Source organism: Lineus longissimus, chromosome 2 (genome assembly GCF_910592395.1).
Source record: "Lineus longissimus chromosome 2, tnLinLong1.2, whole genome shotgun sequence".
In the NCBI taxonomy this organism is placed as follows: Eukaryota; Metazoa; Nemertea; class Pilidiophora; order Heteronemertea; family Lineidae; genus Lineus; species Lineus longissimus.
In genome coordinates this window covers 27,613,527-27,633,165 of record NC_088309.1, presented here as the reverse complement: position 1 = coordinate 27,633,165, position 19,639 = coordinate 27,613,527, and the positions used below count along the sequence as shown (strand labels likewise).

The window sequence follows — 19,639 nt, the reverse complement described above, 5'->3', positions numbered from 1 at the left end:
CTCCAACCCCGATCCCCCTACCATCTGGGTTGTTGGTCAATGTTTCAAAATAATTGGATAACTCCGGGACAGTATAATTTGTGACGCGCATCACTTCGGTCAGACACCCAAGCTAACTAATCAGGCCAAATGCTTTTCGAAGAAAGAAGCTATCCCGTTAGATGCTTCGTCATAAACCATTTTATTCATGAATGCTTTTGTAGACATAACTATTATCGCGGACTTTCGTGGATAGACATCCGTGTTATTCCATGTTAACGGATTGCCGATGGGTGGGGGATATGAACGTGTCTCCGCGTTTCGACGTCCGGCATCTTTCGACCCATGATTTGTGACGCACCTCAGTTCCAATCGCACGCCCAAGCCAACCAATTGTGTGTTTCCCAAAGCAGGGCCCGTAACATCAATCCATTGTTGATCAATTGTGCTTAAAGAGATCTAATTTGTGACGCGTATCACTTTCAGTCGAACACCCAAGCTTACCAACTTGTACAATGTTTCTCAAAGCGCCAGGGATGTTGTGGCGGATGGGTATTCGCCCAAGTTTCCCACGGAGGCCAGCTCGGCAAGTAAGGAACCCTGCTTGATTCTAGGTGATTTAAGGAATGGTATCGATGAATCGTCATTAATGATAACGACATTGGTATTTCTGATGCGAAAGAACTTGGGAAAACAACCGTTAAATCATAGAAAACAATATTTATATTTGATATCATACATTGTATATGTACACTGGAATATCACACTTGTGAGCGTTTGTCTAAAAATAATAATTTACACCAGAGCGTCGATGAGTATGTTCATAAAAAAAACAGGTACACTTTCAGGACTGAAAAACCAATTATCAAGATATCGCACATAGCCCTCATCCTATGGCGTGAACATTTGCTCGCAGGCATTGATCGGGAGTCGCCGCCATAAAGCGATGAGCTCCATTTCCATACTTTTTTCTCCTTACACGTAGTGACACTACATGTACTTTGAATCTGTGTCAGGAGCCAACAGCTTCCAAGTTGGGAGTACCATCTATAGGAAGTCGTGACAACAACTGATCGATTGTTCAACTGCTTCGCCCGAGCCAGCACGAGGTGTGCAATTGCTCACAACAGGCATCGGAGGCAAACGGCCACCGTCTTCAAATTCTTAGGTTTTTCAGCCCTGGAAGAGTTCGTGGATACATGGAATAAAATCATTGACTAGACAAATGCAATCTGGAGATCAGAACAGAAATTGAAAGAAAACCTCGAGCCGTGTTGTTGGTGTCCAACAGAGTGAGCCGTTACAACCAGTAGGTCGTGTGGTAGGTCATCCTCGTTGTCATGGCAGCCGAGATATCAAAGAGGAACCTGTGGCTTCACTCTTTGGGCCTAAAACTGGGGCTCAATGAGTACTATCTATCAGCGGAGTCCCTCCTAGACAGATATGATGACGAAATCTCGCCGCTTCGGGGGCCTACTGATGAAGTAGTATCTGGTAAAAACACAATGCTCACTTAAGAACCCCATTCACGACAGAAGCAGAAGAGAGTAAAAAGTATTCATGCTACAATTATTTTAAGTTAGCACAGTGCCAATTTCTAATTACCCGTGGAACCCTTCTATTAAGGACACCCTTGGGACTGACAAATGCTCTTCTTAACAGGGAGGTGTCCTATTTCATACAGAGGTCAAGTTGTAAAACTGCCGACACTTTTGGTACCAAAAAGCTAGCGGACCTTGTGACCTTGTGACGCGCCACACCATACACTGCCGGCCACACACACAAAATGAACCTTTGTTTTGCTTTTTGTTTGGCAGGGAAACCATTGGTTGTACCAGGGAATAGGACATGGAAACACAAGGGACAGCCTGAGAAGCCATTGACCTTGCCACCATTGGGTCATTCGTCTGTCATAGGTGGGAGGCAGCAGCGTTCAGTTGACCATCTTCTCAAATTGGAGCGCCCGAAGCGAGAGATGGTGCCTTGCTACACAGGCAGGTAGGCCTGTGATGATGTACAGTACAAGTACAAGTCAAAGGGTTTAGCAAACCTTAAAGAACTGAAGATAGTTTGGTACAATTTGAAAGATGAACAGTTGTTTCATAAAATGAAAGGGACGCAGGGAAGCTGACGCCTCTCGCAGCATGCTGCATGCATAATATGACATCTTGTGAAACGGCAGCCATCTTGTTAACGGCGGCAGCCATCTTGTGGCTTTCAAACGAGACAAGACCACTAATGAATATTCATAGGTTGGAGGGTCCAGGCCTATCTATTAGACGAGTGCATGTTTTTTACTCTCAAGTACATATTTGGAGAGGTATTGAAAAAATATTTGTTGTGGCAAGTCTACAGATATAAAGAAATTATTTGATGAAAAAATTAATTTCGAATTTTGCTAATTGGGTAATAGGGGGGCGTGTTTTGAGTTTTTTCTGCCAGTTGGCTGAAAAGAGTGGAAATATCAAAGTCTGTCTAATTTGTCGATTAAAAAAAAATTTCCGTGGTCAATCACCATTTTATTTTTCACCATTTACTTGCCCGACTGTCCGGAATAACATAATCTAAATTTCAGATTCACAACACCACGCGTTCTTTGATGCGTCGCGGTCAAACATTGACAATTTAACTGCTAAAAGGCTTAAAAAATCAATTGTGGTCTTGTCTCAAACCGATGAAATACTAGTCCAACAATCTGAGCACGGATTACATCACCACTACACCAGGCTGCATCTTTTCACCGTTTGTAACAAGATATCGTCAGTCCCAGAAGGTTACATTGCACAAGGCAGAGAAAAAAGTATGAACAACTGGCAAAATTTACCGGACATTATATAATGAACTGAAACTTAACATGCAAATACACAGGATATCCAACACTACAAAGTTCACTTTCTCACGTCACAATTACAAGTGAATCACAAGTAAATTATTTATAAAATGAATATTCACGAAGGACACAACCTCATTTGCATAAATTTGAAGTCATGGTGCATCTTGGAAACATGCAGAAATGGGAGAAAACATCGTTTATTCATGAATACCACGCGAAGGGATGAGCCATTTTGTGTTGACGCTGATGACATTTTGAAAGTCTCAATTGTTTTATCTTAGAAATAAAGTATGCCTATACTACATCAATTTCGGGCTGGCCATCCCTTGATCATTGGCATCAAAATTAAGGTACATATAAATGTGCTTAGCATTCGTAACCACAAACAGAAATCTGCATGATAATGTAAAAACTCTTTTCTGAAAATAATAAAAAGGCAAAATAATTCAAATCAAATTACAAGAATCGATGAAAACATGCCGAAAAAAGTATTCCACATTAACAGAAAGGCCAACAAATTGCTGTCACTGTAATATCAATAGGACTCTTGCCCCTCCTTAACAACCCCTTTAGCAGTCAATAAAGAAACCCCCATTTTACACCAAAAATGGCCTTTCCGTAATGCAAAAGAAAACACACTCAAATGCAAGCTAAGACAAGTTGATTGCGCCAACTTGTTTCTTAAAAACCTTAGCATCAGATCATCGCGCCAGGAGAATCTGCAGAAGAAAAGATCGAGATTGAGGTTGAAATGGAGTTAGTCCAGGACTGTTGCAAATAATGTCGATAGGGCCCGGTTGTTCAGGACGAAGTGGTCACCAACTGGTCTAATCTTGAATTGACAATGGACCTAACATAAGGTGAAGTTAGTGACATGAATGTATATCAGTCTTCACAGCGGCATTGCTGAATTTTGTATTCGGCACTCTTCATGCCTGCGATAGAAATACATGTAGTGAAAAGCTAGCCAAATTATGAAGTGCTGCTGCTCAGTCAGACACAGCTGCGTCATAGTAGGCTATCACATATTAGCAGTTTGGCAACTGGAAATCACATATTCTTTATCAAAATTCAGCATTATCTACAAATGTACAATATTTCTATTAATTTAGATTATTAATATTTTTGAGAACAAAAATGACTATGAGAGCGATTACACTGATGGATTTTAACGAAGGAGCACATTTTGGAAGAGAGTTCACCGTTCGCATCAGTGCAATATCAGTTGATTTTATGATAACTATGGTATCAAAAATACATAAAGACTAGTCTTTATGTATTCTTGGTCGTATGCATAAGCTACAGTTCGTTGATTTATATCACAGATACGCCAACCTGATTGGTCGAAACCAGCAGTTAAAAGGCAGCATGGCAATCAACACGAAACATATTTTAAATAGACACAAATGTTGTAGTTTGAGCAGTGAATATCAGAGCTTATCATCAGAAGAGCATCGCAAACAGCAATATCAGAAGTTCCCAAGATGTTTTATCTAATTTAATAAACAGACCACTCGCCGAATTCCAACAGCAGAATCTGACGGGGACTAACCCCACAATAGAGCCTCCTGATTGGCTCGATGCAAATGAGCACGCCGAATTCTTCACTTTTGATTGGACACTACCACCGGAACTAGGCCTATCCCAATTTCAGCTTTCGGGAATAACCGAGTGCAAGATACAGTACCGTTGGCCCTCTTGACCATGCAGGACACTTCTTCAGATCACTGCCTGTGTGCAATACTCAACTGAAAAGCCACTGATTTTGGATGTGTTATACCGGAATCGTTAGCTTATTTCCAGTCTTGCCTTTACTCGTGCCTGGCAAATTGAAACTAGCATTTAACGAACTTCTTTGCGAGGAAAAACGTCTACTAAGAGCACTACCTGGTCTTTTCCCTGCCGCCTCCATAGCCAGGGCTGTGATCTGACGCATGGTCTTCTCAGCTTTGTGCCGCCGCCAAGCTCGTTGCAAAGTCTTTGCTGCGACATCCTCTTTTTTACGGAATATCGTTGATGATACCACATCTGTGCTAATCCTCGTGGGGAACGACTCCTTGAACTTATCCTCAAGTTGTGATCGTAACTCCTTGAATTCATTCGAAGCCTCCACATCTCCTAACACATGTCTAGTGAGCCCTATGAGAATATCTAAACAGTGGATTTTATCACCCTTCACAATCGGCAAGTCAAAGGACACAAGTGCTATTTCGTTAGGTTTCGGAATACCTAGAGGTTCATCTAAATCTGCCACAAAGTCTGATAGCTGTTCATACTTTATATACTGAGTAGCGTGCGGGTCAAAGCGTTCCCAGATGACGTAGAACATGTCGAAGTCATCTTCGGTCACACCCACTTCCTCCTGCTCGTGGGCCTGATTAAAGTTTTCAAGAATCACAGCTATGTACATATTTATAATGATGAGAAAAGTTAAGAAGACAAAGGCGATCATATATGCAGCTGCCAGCCATGGAGTACCACAGTCGCCATTTTGAACTTTAACCTTGACCCCTACGGGATTGGTATAATACTCCGGATCACAATCTGGGGGCTGTATGAACAAGGGGTCGAGGATGTCATTCCAACCTGCTGATGTTGTCAGCCGAAACAGGAGTAACATACTACGCTCAAACGTCTCAAAGTTGACCAAGTCATTGAGCGCACCGGTGTGCTTCACTTTACCAAAGCTACTCATTCCAACTATGGCGAATATGAACAGGAACAAGAAAAGAAGTGCTCCGATGTTGAATAAAGCTGGAATGGATATAATCAATGCAAACAAGAGTTTTCGAATGCCTTTTGCAGCCTTGATTAAGCGTAGGACACGACCTATCCTGAATATCCTGACCACACGAAGCAGGGTTGGCGTGATGAAGACGTCCTTCAAAAGGTCATCTAATATAACACCTGAAAGACATATAGAACAGTATAAGACAACTGCAAGATTTCGGGGCTCTCGGTCTCCTCTCACAATCACTTCAATATAGAAAAGGAGGCATGCTTTAGATATATATGTACATTGGTTAAAAAAGTATTTGACATCTCGACTAGCCTTTTTTGAGAGACCGGTTTCATTCGCTCAACATGAGACATCAGCCGTTCGAGATTCCTCTTCGTATACAAGGAGTTTCCGCCTCTCGATATTTCAAAAGCGATGAACAAGTATCTCGAATATGAGGTTCTTCTACAGATTATACCCAATACACTCTTCACCACCGACCAATGCGAATAAGAAACTACCCGACACCAGTTCCGTTATCACAAACTAAAGTGGAATTATTACTTTGAAATGAATATTGAAAACCTTAGGAAAGCTTTGAGCAGAGAGAAGAAAAAGATGAATATAAGGGGAATACAGATAAAGTAGTCGTATTCAGTACTACAGAGTGTGTTTCCTTGGTCTTACTATAACTTATGAATAATGTCTAATTTGCAAATGCAATGATCTTGTAAGTCAGACGTGTGGGGGTGGATTTACGTTGGAGGACATAAATGTGTGTACCATCTACTATTATTGTATAAAACGTATGGTGAAAATATACTAAATTGCATGTATTTGCAACTGAAGGTAAAGTGAAAAAAAGGTAAAGACAAAGTAGAAAGACAACGGGTAAAACTAAGGGGAAGTTCACTTAAATGACATTATCGACATTTCTGATCATTAGAGGTTAAATGAATAACTTTTGAATCAGTTCAATTATTTTGATGCTGGCTTTTTGTTGTCAATGATCAAATGTTTTGCCAAACTTGATAAATTTAGTATCCCAAACTGTGACCATACAATAAGCTTAGATTTATGCTCTTCTTGAAATAATCAACCTGCAACTTGAAACGCATGAAAATCTAATAGTTATATGACCACAACAATCAATGGGTTACGGTTCACTCGCACAGGTAGATTCACTCAATGAAACACTTCAAACATTACTTTTAGAAGTTCTCATATAAAACGAACACCCATGTGATAACACCAATATCAATCTTATACACCAACATCCCAACACGTATACAACATTTCAGTTCAGTTACCCATGAACAGAATTTTCATCATTCTCGGGGTGCTAGTTATGGTCTCCAAGCTTGGGCGTTTGGCCTTGTTTCAAAAAGTGAGCACCCCTGCCTGGAGCCTTTGATTGAAGGGTTCTTTGCTCCTTGAAGTAAGTATTCCTTCGTGTAAAGGGAACAACAGTACCTAATTTGCTATCGAATCGAAGGGGAAACTGTTTGTTTGTAATGGAGCCAACGTCTGAGACGTATTAAGCAGTTCTTAAGTAATTAGCAAAACTGTAACCGGAGCCGAAGGTCGGTGTGAAGCCAAAGATTGATGATGCCGTGCCGGTTATGATGAATGCTGTGGTTAGATAATTCAATAGCCAACCATTATTGGGATCGAAACTGTGCTGAGTGCGCTCGTTTTGCTTTCATCTGACAAGAAATTTCGGCTGGTTTTCAGGTATTTTGAATCATTTGAATAATCATTATGTCCTTTGGAGTTTCATCTTAAGAAAGTTGCCTACAGAGAATAGAGTGTGTACATCGAAGTGCATATTGTCAGAATACGGTGAATGTACAACAAAAGAAAAGATCTAAACAAATTACCTGCACATATATCTAAACAAAATAAAATCATATGACGATGACATTGAGAGGGACTGCACGATCCCAAGCGAAGGTTAACCCAAATAAGCAGGCCAAACATGAACTTGCAGAAGTCATTTCGGAGAAAGAAACATTGAAGATCCACCGACCCAACTGCTGCTTCTGAAAGCTTATCACGACAGAATGATATGGTGGGAAAGACACATGTCACAAAGGCACCGTCACTCGAACTGAATGATAATCTGTTCTTCAACTTAACTGCATCATATGATGACCAAGAACAACCGATATAACTTGTGTATCTTGTCTCATTCCATCAGCGTGAATTGTGAAGTGACAACTAATTTCTCAGTGGGTCTACACTTTACCTACACTAACACATTAAGGAAAAGACGAGTGACTTTTGAGAGTAAGGAGTAAACTCGCTAACACACATGCCAAAATCAAATTGCTTCCCCACCTTGCAGCAAATAGAAACCTACATCTTTCCACTTGCAAACAGATTTCCCATAACAGTGATCTTGGACACACCGCTTCATCAACCCAACCAGAAAAGAAAAAGAAATTATCTACTTACCGACTATAGATAATATCACAATGATAAAATCAAAAACATTCCACGCTCTTCTGAAGTAATGCCACCTCAAGCCAATGATCTTAATAATGGCTTCAAGAGTAAACACCGTAGTGAAGCAGATATTGACAATCTCTAACGAGTCAGTGATGACTTGTGATTGTTTGTAATGTTCGACTCCCATAGCGATCATGTTGAGGAAGATGAGGATGACAATCGCCAGCTCGAACTTCGTGCTGATGGCAAGATCGAAGAAGAATCCCTGGCACTTGTTCTGGAAAGAAGAGATGCTATCATAAAGTTTCATTCGACTAACCAGGATGGTGTGATCAAGCTTCTTGTTCATTTGTAATAATGCACCCTTCTGTTTCTTAGGAGTTTCATGTAAAGTTGCTTGGTCTACTTCCACCGTTGGTATTCATAAAGCTTCAACCTATACTAAAACTGGTATTTATAAGGTATCATTCTACTAAGGATGGTATTCATAATCTAGTGTGGTGCTGATAACGCTGTCTAGTACTTAGAGTGGTATTCATAAAGCTTCATTCTACAGTGTATAAGTACTTTTTTGTCGCAAGCAACATTCTTCAGCTGCCTCTAAGCGTTTGCGAAACATACGCATATGATCGTCTCTACCAGAATGATATATTTGTATATTTGTACTGTAGTGTGAAAGGAAAGCATGTAAGGTAAGGCCAGCGCTGTGCAAAGGCGTAAGTTTGCGCAGGATTGTCAAGTTTCCTCCTACAGTACACGTGGCCCAAATATTGGGTGATATGAATAAAGACTAGCAAATGCTTTTACTTCAATTTTGTACAGAAAGGCCTAGTGTATATGTACATGTACATGAAGTTTTAGATAAAAGCATTTGCTAGTCTTTATTCATATCACCCATTGTCTAAAGAGCTAGTATTAAGCCAAGTTAGATGACGTGCTCGACCTAAATTTAGTGTTACTCTTACTCCTTGTTACCACTAATCCCAAGTCAGCTATTGGGTGATAGAATCTAACGAGAGAACACGACAGAATTCAACAAGGACTGACGAACTAAGATCATGCACTACACTATGGTTAATGGTATATTATTCAAATACGAGCTGAAAAAAGGTTAATTACAGCACCCTGGGGGAGGGAGGGAGGGGCTAATAACGCTTAATTTATTTCCAACTCAATAAATGGTGCGTTTTATCAAAATCCGATGCCAACATCAACTGATTTCTTACATAGCTGACCATTTATTTGAGTGAGAAATTCACAAAGCAACAAGTGCACATTCACCTTCACCAAACAATAATTTTAAGTGCCACACAATAGTTAACAAACGTTGTCTGTCTTTACGGAAGCGTGTTTCATCTACATGCAATGAGTGGAACAATTTCGTATCACAAGAGTTTATTTGACATCCATTGTTAACATATTATTTGATAGTTAAAAAGCCCCTGCCCCTACTGCAGTTTTCTATCCTTATCAGATACAAGGTAAATGCAATGAATGAATAAAATTGAAAAGTTAAATGATGTTGAGTCCAGAACACTTCCATAAAGCCAAAACACGAAAGTTTACCAAAAGAAGATCTTTTATTGCAATGAGAGTTTGGGAAACAAAACTCTATTTGGCATCATCCAAACAGTCAAAGTAAAGATTCACTTCTATTGACAAACTCATTCTTGGTGTGTAAGAGTCCTTTTTGAGAAATGAATGAAAACAGCCTTGTCAAATACAGATAGCATGTCACAAGTGCATCAGATACGAACCTTGCCCTAAAAAGGGGAAAAGATAACGAAAAAAATATGGAAAAATATTAAGAGGAGTTGTCATGCAAAAACGTTGTTTTATAGCAAAGGAAGGATAAAAAGGGAATGGTTTTGGCTTACAAGCTTGGAGAAAAGCTGTTAACTCAATCCAAAGGGAAAGCAAGGACTAGTTCATGCAAAAGTATCATTTCGCTACGGTCTTTTCAGAGTTCTGGGACCCAAACTAAAGAATTAATAGATATCTATAACATGCATTAACAAAGTGAAATTTGATAGACTACAGAATAATTGATTGGTAGGGACCATACAGCTATTGGTAGTCATTTTACCAGTACTAGTACTTTTTTTTTATTCGACGTATGCATCTAGACCGGTGGGCCATTCGATGTGTAACGGTATTTGGTGTGAAACAAGAAGCACATTAAGCACGTAAGTGACCTAACCAACTGGGACTGCTAGTTTTCTAACACTTGCCAACAACTAAACTGACACATGACTGTCCAAAGGCAAACTGGTTATATATTGTCACATTGAAGTTTACATTAGGCCAAGTAAAACTAGACTTATAGATTAACAATAGAGTGATATAATTCTACACGCCCCTAAGAATCTTCGTCCATGCATCTTAAGTCAGAAAATACCCCATGTCATTCCCTTGGCTGTTTGTTTACTTGGCCTTATGTCAGAACACACTAGATAATCAATATTGAATAACTCACCCTTGGCCTTTTTATTGTTTTTTGAGGCTTTTTATTGCCAAGTTTCTTGAGTGTGTTGTAATAGTTCTTTTGATTGCTGGTCAAGAACATATCCAAGTATGTCCCCTCATACTAAAAACAAGAAGACAACAGAAAGTAATACAAATAACTGGAAGCATCATCACGTTAGCTGCGTAAATTGATGCATTAGGTTCCTTTGCCTGTGACAGGCGAACGTCTCTGTAGATTATAGCTAACGCCAACTTCGACTGGTTTTCATGCCAAGTCAACTCAACAGCATCAGATTTCAAAACTTTGTCGTGGGAATCCAAGGGCCCCACTTGTCCAACGAATAATACAACTTGGGCCACCTTCCGAATTGGACAGTTGTGGCCATACCTCTAAACTTAGCTGTCACAGTGTCAACAGCAACAGGACAGTTTCAGATGGAAACTCAAGACCTGATGAAGAGACAATAGACATATTTGTTGAAACCTACTTTTTTCTTGAGCATGTTGAAGTTGTCAATGATGACTCCAATGAATAAGTTGAGCGTGAAGAATGAGCCGAACACAATGAAGATAAAGAAGTAGATATAAGCTGGGAAGTTGGCTTCTCTTTGAGGCTGGACATCAATCTGCAAACAAGGAGGGATCAAGATTGTTATGCAGTGATTAAACTGATGCAAAGACGAATCTGAATAGATATAGTGACTTTAATTTAATGTCAATCCCAAGAAAATGTTCAAACTGTTGTACGAACCCAGTTGTGTACCGCTATGGGTTTCTGGCTATCTTGTCACCGCCATTTCTTTAAATTACAGAGCCTATGGACCATAATCACAGAGTAAAGGATACGCTCACAAGAAAAACTCAAGAAACCTCACTCACTGCTGTAGCATCAATGGCATCAACCATGACCTCCATCCACCCTTCAAAGGTCGCCACTTGAAGTAAAGCCAAGAACCCCTGACCAGCATCATCAAAATTCACATAGGAATTCTTCCACGTGTATCCTTTCGCTATGCACACCGTCTTATTCGGTGTTATAGTATGATCCAATCTGTTTCCATCGGTATCGATACACTTGAAGAACTTCCCCATGAAGACCTGTACACCGATGATGCTGAATATGAGCCAGAAGATGAGACAGACTAGCAAAACATTGAAGATGGCGGGAATGGCAAACATCAGAGCATTAACAACAATCTGAAAAGAGAAGAGAAAAGCATTATAAAAAAGAAACATGATTATCAATAGTTGCAGGATAATTCGCCCCAGATAACTCACCCTCGCTTCCTTTCCAGAGGCAATCTTCCACAATAAAACCTGCAAGGGCACAGCACAGGTACATTTGTGGAGCCTACTTAATGAGACAAATAAGAGCTTTATCACTGAAAGAGAAATACCTTCCTAAACCAAACTGAGGTGGATGATAGTTCTTACCCTCATTCCCTGCCAGCGGGAAATAGCTCTGAGTGGTCGGAATGCTCGTAAGGTTCGTAATGCACGAAATGCTGATATGTTTGCCCCACCTAATAGGTCCACTATCAAGCTGGTCCAGGAAATCTGGAAGGAGACATAGTGGAATCACATCAGTATCGTCAACATAAAATATGTACATATGATTCATGTGTGCCAACACCTAAGTTTGTGTAGAGATATCTCGTGAGATTTCGAAATCGTGGTTGAAGATACTTTTCAAGAGTGTGTATCTCAACAAAATCCGAGACAATTCTTTACTACTTACCAGTACAATCAGGAAGTCAAGAATAGTCCAAAAGCTAGTAAAATACTTCTTGTAGCCATAGGCTGCCCACTTCATCAGCATCTCTATTGTGAAGAGGATAGCAAATACGTAGTTGAGATATTGCAGAACGAGCTGTTTTGTAGGGTCAAACTCCAGGTAGATGTCTTCAAAGCACAACGAGATACTGCTGCCCAGGATGAGTATAAGAATTATGGCCTCGAACACTTTGTGGTCGACAGCTCTGATCATTCCCTTGCGGAACTTCACCCAGTTTGGCATGCATGCAGCATCATCGCAACAGTGACAACATTTACACCTAAAAAGATACATCAACGTTTATGAAAGAATATCCTATTGAATTGGTAAATAGAGGCATCCTTATCAAATTATATCAAATTAGATAGATTGCATCTATCTAGGTCGAGAACCATCATTGAGAACGGAAAGGCAGACCTACCGTTTTGTGCAGGCAAGAGGGAAGCAATCAAGCACAACGATTTCACCGGAAGTCTCCTGGTTCTCATCTTCAGACATCTTCATCTTCTTCTCCATTTCCTTCCTCTTCTCTTCGTTGCGCACAGACTGTTTGGACCTGATTGATGTTTTGGATTTTGAACGCGACACCGCATCGGCGTTGTCAACTGAGACCTTGTTAGCTTCAAGTGTGTTACCAAACTCTGAATACTGCTCTCGAGGAACGGAGAAGGCTTCTACTGACTGGAAAGACAAAGAGAACCTATTAGTATTCTGGAGTACAATGATATGTATACGGCAGTGATAGTTTTACATGTTGCTAATCATAGCACACACTTCGACGCGGCAACCTTAGGCAGAACGACAGAACACAATAATAAATTATTACGTTCACAAACACCTCCACACCTTTAAAGGCAATAACGTACCTTCGACATCTTATTTCCAGCGTGACCATTAGCTGTTTTCTTGTCAACTGTTTTGGCACTCCCATCTGCTGTAATTTCGAGCATCTCAACCTCATCATCTATAAGAACAAGGGCAATGTCATTGTGGTTGAGCCATAGCCTGATCGTAGTAATATACACATGTAGTTCGGAAGGATATATTAGCTTTAAAGCTGTACCCTCAGTCCGTCACAGTAATACCATACCCACCTTTACTGGTTGCACCCCCATCTTCTTCTTCCTTTTTCTCTGGTTCAACAGAAATGCTCTTCTTGATCCTCAGAATCATCTTCAGCCGCTGGAATGCTGCTTTAAACTTGGACGTCTCCTGCTTCGTTTCCTTCTCCTTCTTTTGGAGCGAGTCAGATGCAAACGAATTCAACAGTAAGGCAAGGAAGAGATTCAAAACCTGTAATAAAGATTAGAGACCATCTTAAGTCACAATAAGAAGTACAAAAGTATTGACACCTTAAGCTTTGCAAAGAAAGAGTCAGTCAGTTGAAAAGAATGTTCGACGCAAATATACTTGTAGGTGTACTGAAGAACCTCCAGTTAAGGTTCAAGAGCATTTTACGTTGATGTTCGCTGTCCTTTATTAAGACTTACCATGAAGTTTCCAATGAAGAGCGTAGGTATAAAGACGACCATGCAAGTCTCATTGTAGGCTCTCATGCAGTCCCACAGCGGCTCAATCCACTCTCCACACAATACTCGAAAGATCAGGATCAACGAATGCCAGAAATCAGTAAAGTTCCACCTTGGTACTCCCTCCGGGAAATACGCAGTTGTATAATAATCCTGGAATAACTGCATTCCCATCACGGCGAAGATGAACATGAAGAGAGCCAGGATGAAGGTCAGGTTGCCGAGGGAGCCCAGGGCGCTGAAGATGATGGTGAGTAAGAGGCGCATGGTCGCCCAAGACTGGGCAAGCTTGAAGACACGGAACTGGAAGAAGAGGGCAAAGTATTCTATAATATGCTTACACACGTACCGCACTCATAGTTTTTCAAATCTATTACTCAACTTGAGTTGTTCCATCATCGGTTGCATACCACCCAGTTTTGCTTATAAAAGGATTAACCGCACGACCCTGGCATGACAGTTAGCAGCCACACTACACTTGTCACAAGCATGACCAGTTGAAAGAAATCTTGGGTTCTGTTGGAAGTGGAACTCAGCACTATAGTGCAAATGAGTTCATGACATAGTCCAGACTATTATCTCCACGAAAAACTTACCAATCTCACTGTCCTGAATACCGATAATCCAGGCACGTTAATCCCTTGAAGACTGACATCAATTAAACTGACGACTACGATGAAGAAGTCAAAGATGTTCCACTTGTTATTCCAATATAACTTTGGCATCGCCAGGATCTTGAAGATGCACTCGATGGTGAATACGCCTGTGAAGACCTGAAACAACCATTAGAATCATAATGAAATGGTAAAGATTTCAAATTGGTTCACATTAGATATTCGAAATAACCGAGGTAAGAATGTTTCACTTTTAAAATGGACAATGCAGTTACCTCTATTTTACCATAAAACTGGTACAGGGAACTCATATAAGTATAGTTTCAAGGCCAGGGTCATTGTCATTGATGATCAGAATCAGCACCAAGGAGTTATGAGTTGTGGAGTAAGGTCATTTGATGTAAGGGTTTCGATTGGGACAATATTTAGGAGCTCTCTTGCCTCTGTTCTTAAAAGGAGTCATACATACGTAATTAGCATACTCCAAGCCAGATTTCAAGTCTTCAGACATGCCATGCGAGACGATGGCCATACATAGAGTATTCAGCACAATACATAGGATGATGAAGAGCTCAAATAGTGGATCCATTGTGAAGTTATACATAGCATTTTGGAACTTGAGCCAAGGGAAATAGCACTTGCAGCAAGCTTTGCACTTCAGACAGTTCCGATCCTTGTATTCCTTCTCCGTATCCTCTGAAAAGGCAAAGAGCAGATTTTCAGAGATTGAAAAGCTTTTCTTTCTTCATCAAGACCTATAACGAATCCGGACAGATTTAATCACCTAACATACTGCCACCACTCAGCGGACACGAAAAGCCACGTGTTGCATTACTGATCCCAAAGTCACGCTATTTGTAAATACATACTTTAATTCATATTCTGATGATTAGTTAAATTGATGATGTCAATCAGGCAGGAAGATAGTCAAGAAAGGCTGATAGCGAAAGATATCATATTTTCTGTCGAAGTTAAGACAACCAATCTTATTTCATTTCCATTAGACTGAATACCTACATTGAAATTGACTTCATCGTTTCATATGCTTATGATGCTTCTTGATCTTACAACAGAGTGCCTTATAATACTGTGCAGACATGTATAACCTCTCACATAATTCAGAGGTTGTATGACAAACAAGACTGATGTCAGAGTGGGGCAGGGTGCCAGGCAATAGACAACCATGGTTTGTGCTTGAAACTATCAATCCACAAATAAAAGGAGCAATTCAGACGCTTAGTGATGACTACCAACACAACGTGCGTGAGCATGTGGTGCCTTAACTAAAAACTAATCTGTACACATATCAGTTAGGTGCAATATTGAAATGGAGATGATCAGCTACGAATGCCTTGCTTTACATAAAGCTTCAAAGAGGATTCATATAGCGTACGTATTCCCAAATAATTTAAGAGTCGTTTCCTTATTTTTGTCCAAGAGCACTTTGGTTTAACACAACAACCTTTGAAACAAGAAGATATGAATTGTAAACGAGATAATTCAGATGTACATTGAACCACCACCAGACATAATTTCCCTAGAAGTACTGACAGGTTGGAGGATTTTCAAAGAAGTTATTTAAGGATCCCTACTTTACGGAAATGAGGCTATGGTTGTGATAAATATTTGAAAGAGAGCGAGAGAAATAGTTGGAACAATGGTTTGATAACCTAAGTTCTGACATGGGAACCATAATTCATATCTTACAGCATAGGCAAGAGATATTAAATCAAAGAGACATTAAATGACTTAAAGAAAGTATTGCTGGAATGAAATGAATTTAATGAAAGTGAAAGTGATTCCTTCACATGCAATGAGATAACAACACTTTCTCGTAACAAAGTGAGCTGATAAAAATGATTGTCAAAGTAATTGTAATGACCCTTGTGAAAGGAACGTGATAAACGATTCGGCAGTTGAACAAAAAATACCTTATTTTTCAAAAGGGAATCAGGTTCATACGACAGATGCAGTGGCTCATCCATGCGATCTTCGATGTTACAAAACCTTTTAATGGTTTGTTTCAGAATGCATGCTGGTGTGTTGTTGTAGGCCATCGGTTCTTAACAAATAAAGTAACACCCAGAACCTTTGTTTCTCGTCAGTGTCTGCTTGAAACTTGCTTAAGAAATAGGACTGGAAATAACTACTTTTCCTTTTACAGAATGGGAACTACAAGTCAGTCACTGGATGTGCCACTGCAGCCGACGAGAGAGTGCAAAGGACCCGTCACCGAAGGAAATATGTTCACGTTTTGTGATTTGACACAACACTCACCTCTCATGCCATATTCTGTAGCGCATAAACGACAAGACAGGAGAAAGCAATGAGACGCTATCACTACCTAGTACTCTTAGATGATTCTACTGATTATCATTAGCATATATCAAGGACATGCACGTTTAAATGTTCGTTACTACCTAAGTTATCCAAATGCAAACTATGGGAAAACTGCACAAGCTTGTATGATGTTTGATGACATTCAATTTGCCAGCGCAATAGGAGTTCTTGCTCTGGTGTCTGTATCTTGCATCTTACGAAATCAAGTTAGAATATTACTCGTAACTAACAAACAATCAAAATGGTTTCACATGGGACAGCTTTGTCAGGAGAGGACATTTGGTTTGAAAGGAAAGTCGACCATGTGATAAATGACATAGCCTCAGAGACTTCTTTCAGATTATTGTCACAGTCCTAAAGAGGTAAAACCACAGATTGCGTGCAGCAATCGCAGACGTTGTCAGCATGACTATTCCGCACCAAGCTTGAGCAAATATTGCATGCAAAACTCATGAATATGGCCACAGCAGGAATCTTCCCATCTAAAGTAGTCATGCAAATGTTAAAGGACCTAAACCGTCATCACCAAATGGCTGACAATATATCAGTGTTTACAAGACTCCTAAGAACATGCAAGTATATTCTAAAGGTCAATCAAAGGTTTTAAAGGACACTGAATAACTACTACTCACCATCAACAACAACTATGGAATGCGTATCACCATCATCTTCGGAATCACTGTCATATTCGTCCTTATCTTCATCTCCGAGCTGTGACGTTAGCTAATGGGTTAATAAAGATGAACAGTCAGTATGCAAACGGATACTTTAGTCGAAAAATGATTACTTCAGAAGTAGGAGCTGACTTTTTAGCCTGCATAGTTCATAACCATGCCATCTTTGAACATCCAGCATGTGTCGTCTCAAAGCAGATATGTAAGAAGTGTCTTTTCATGACATATTGATATATTCGATTATAACATGTGACGTGCGTTTTTAATGTAATATGGCAATGAAGTGAAGCTTAACACATGTATATTTTTCTCAGTTGCTGTATCCGAAATTAAGCGATGTAAGTGACCAGCATGACTGCTAGTGTTTTCAAGCTGAGCTTGGAATGAATAAGAGCGAAGTTGTTAACTTAAAGTCCAGTGGTTAACTTAAGTTCAACTTCGTTATATGGTGTCAAGAAAACAAAAATAGTGTGTCAAAATACGTCGCTGTGAAAGAAGTAGAGAATGCCATGAGAGAGTGTTGTCAAGGGTGAAATAACAATGGTACAAACACCACACAAAACTCGTTAAGTGGACACCAGATACCCGATAATGCTTTCAGCTAGAAAGCGACATATAGGCACTGCCAAACCCTGGTATCAGCTAACGTGTGGCCAAAGAAAGAAATAAAGCAGCCAAGCAAGACTCGGGAGTTGAAGATGGGGCTAGACCATATCATTTGTTAACTTCGGACGTTTGATGGCAATTGCACATTGGTAGCCCCAGCTATTTTTAACCCCATGACGTAGTTAGAAAGCACAACGAAGCTAACTAGCAGTCTCTCAATTCCATGCAGGTTAGTTGAAATACTTGAAGCTATATTCGTGGTCATTGTTGCTATTGCACAAGCACGAGTAACTAAATGCAGAAAATATTGACGTCATAGGCATGGTAAGGAATCCTAAGGAATAAAGGAGAGATTTTGCACTGTCACCTTTGGGCAATTTCGTGTGTGAACGGTCCAGGTTTTCCTAGGATGGAAAGAATAGAACTTCCAAAGAGTCAGCAAACAAGTACCAACGAGAGACAGAAAGGGGACAGAAATAGCTTCACCAGGAGTTTACTGTGTCAACTTACGCTCTTTTTGCTCTTCTGTTTCTTCAATGTTTTCTTACTACTGGCGCTCCCTTGTGTTAGTCCATCAGCTACTTGTGCGAACGATAGCTTTTCCTGCTTTGGTGTTGTTTTGGGTTCAGATTGCATAGACTGGGAAGGCGCAGAGTTACCGTTAGCATCAATTTCAGAAACGACAGTTTTTTCTATTTCAACCTTAGCCTCGGGTATGCTAGTACCTTGTTTAGAGTCTCTAACCTTTGCCCCGTTATCAAAGTCATCGTTTTTGAGAGTTTCTTTGCCGACATTCTCAAGATCATTGCCCGTTTTTGCAGTCTTAAGACCACTGCCTTTGGCTGAAGACACAAGGTCATTCCCAACGGCATTTTGAAGGATGCTGGCATTATCACTTGATGGAGCAGTACCAAGGTCGCTGACCTTGGTTTGAAGGTCATTGTCAACTGCTATTTCTAGGTCTCTGAGGTCACTGCTTACATCAAGTTTGTTTTCTTGAGTGAGGGGTGCAATCTCGGCAATAGTTCTAATTTGATTATCATGTTTCGTGCTTGAACCTGATACAGGTAGATTATTATGCTGAGTGGCGTTGGGTTTATTAGTGGCACTACGATTAGTATTAGCATTCACACTAACAGGCACTTTGTTAGAATTGTCTTTAGCATCTGCATTCTTCTCGTCGTCTTCTCCTACCTCTAGTTCCTCTATCAACCGATCCGTGCTCCCCATTCCTGAATCGACGGGCGTACTGTTCTTCGTGCCCATAATATCCAAGCTGTTCTGTTTATTGAGCTTTCGCAGCTTCGGATCTGGCTTAGATGTACTGTTTATACTACCAATACTACTAGCAACACCAGTGTCATTACTCTGTACGCTGTCCTGCTTCACCGGGCTAACTTTCCCCTTCTTTTTCTTCCCGTCATCCTTGGGTGCAGCTTTGCCTCCTCCTACCACTTGTCCATTCTCCTTGCCCTTCAGGCTAACCTGACTTTTATTCGCTGGATCTTTCTCTCTCGTAGATGTAGCACTGCTGGGATCCCCATCGTCCTTCTTCTTCATTATCTTAGCTTGTAACTTCTTCGGATCAAACTTCATCTTCTCTTGAGCTTTAGCCTTCTTCTTTGCCTTGGCTTGTTTTTCCTTCTCTTTTTCC

At 40.3% G+C, this 19,639-nt stretch overlaps 1 protein-coding gene across 5 annotated transcripts in view; it reads right to left on the bottom strand.

The window, feature by feature from the left end:
- Positions 1-679: 679 nt before the first annotated feature.
- Positions 680-19,639, bottom strand: part of LOC135483341 (sodium channel protein 1 brain-like) — a 44,978-nt gene continuing 26,018 nt past the window's right edge. For 2 of the 5 annotated variants that reach the window (XM_064764145.1, XM_064764148.1), the window contains exons 10-26: positions 19,180-19,638; positions 17,338-17,428; positions 16,643-16,657; positions 14,835-15,061; positions 14,348-14,524; positions 13,713-14,054; positions 13,317-13,515; positions 13,089-13,186; positions 12,644-12,903; positions 12,187-12,502; positions 11,883-12,005; positions 11,328-11,645; positions 10,937-11,074; positions 10,459-10,569; positions 7,989-8,259; positions 7,412-7,423; positions 680-5,719 (exon numbers count right to left, since the gene is read on the bottom strand). In XM_064764145.1, coding sequence (XP_064620215.1) covers positions 4,587-5,719; positions 7,412-7,423; positions 7,989-8,259; positions 10,459-10,569; positions 10,937-11,074; positions 11,328-11,645; positions 11,883-12,005; positions 12,187-12,502; positions 12,644-12,903; positions 13,089-13,186; positions 13,317-13,515; positions 13,713-14,054; positions 14,348-14,524; positions 14,835-15,061; positions 16,643-16,657; positions 17,338-17,428; positions 19,180-19,638 — 4,290 coding nt within the window. In that variant the 3' untranslated portion in view covers positions 680-4,586. The other 3 variants (XM_064764146.1, XM_064764147.1, XM_064764149.1) reach the window with 3 other exon arrangements.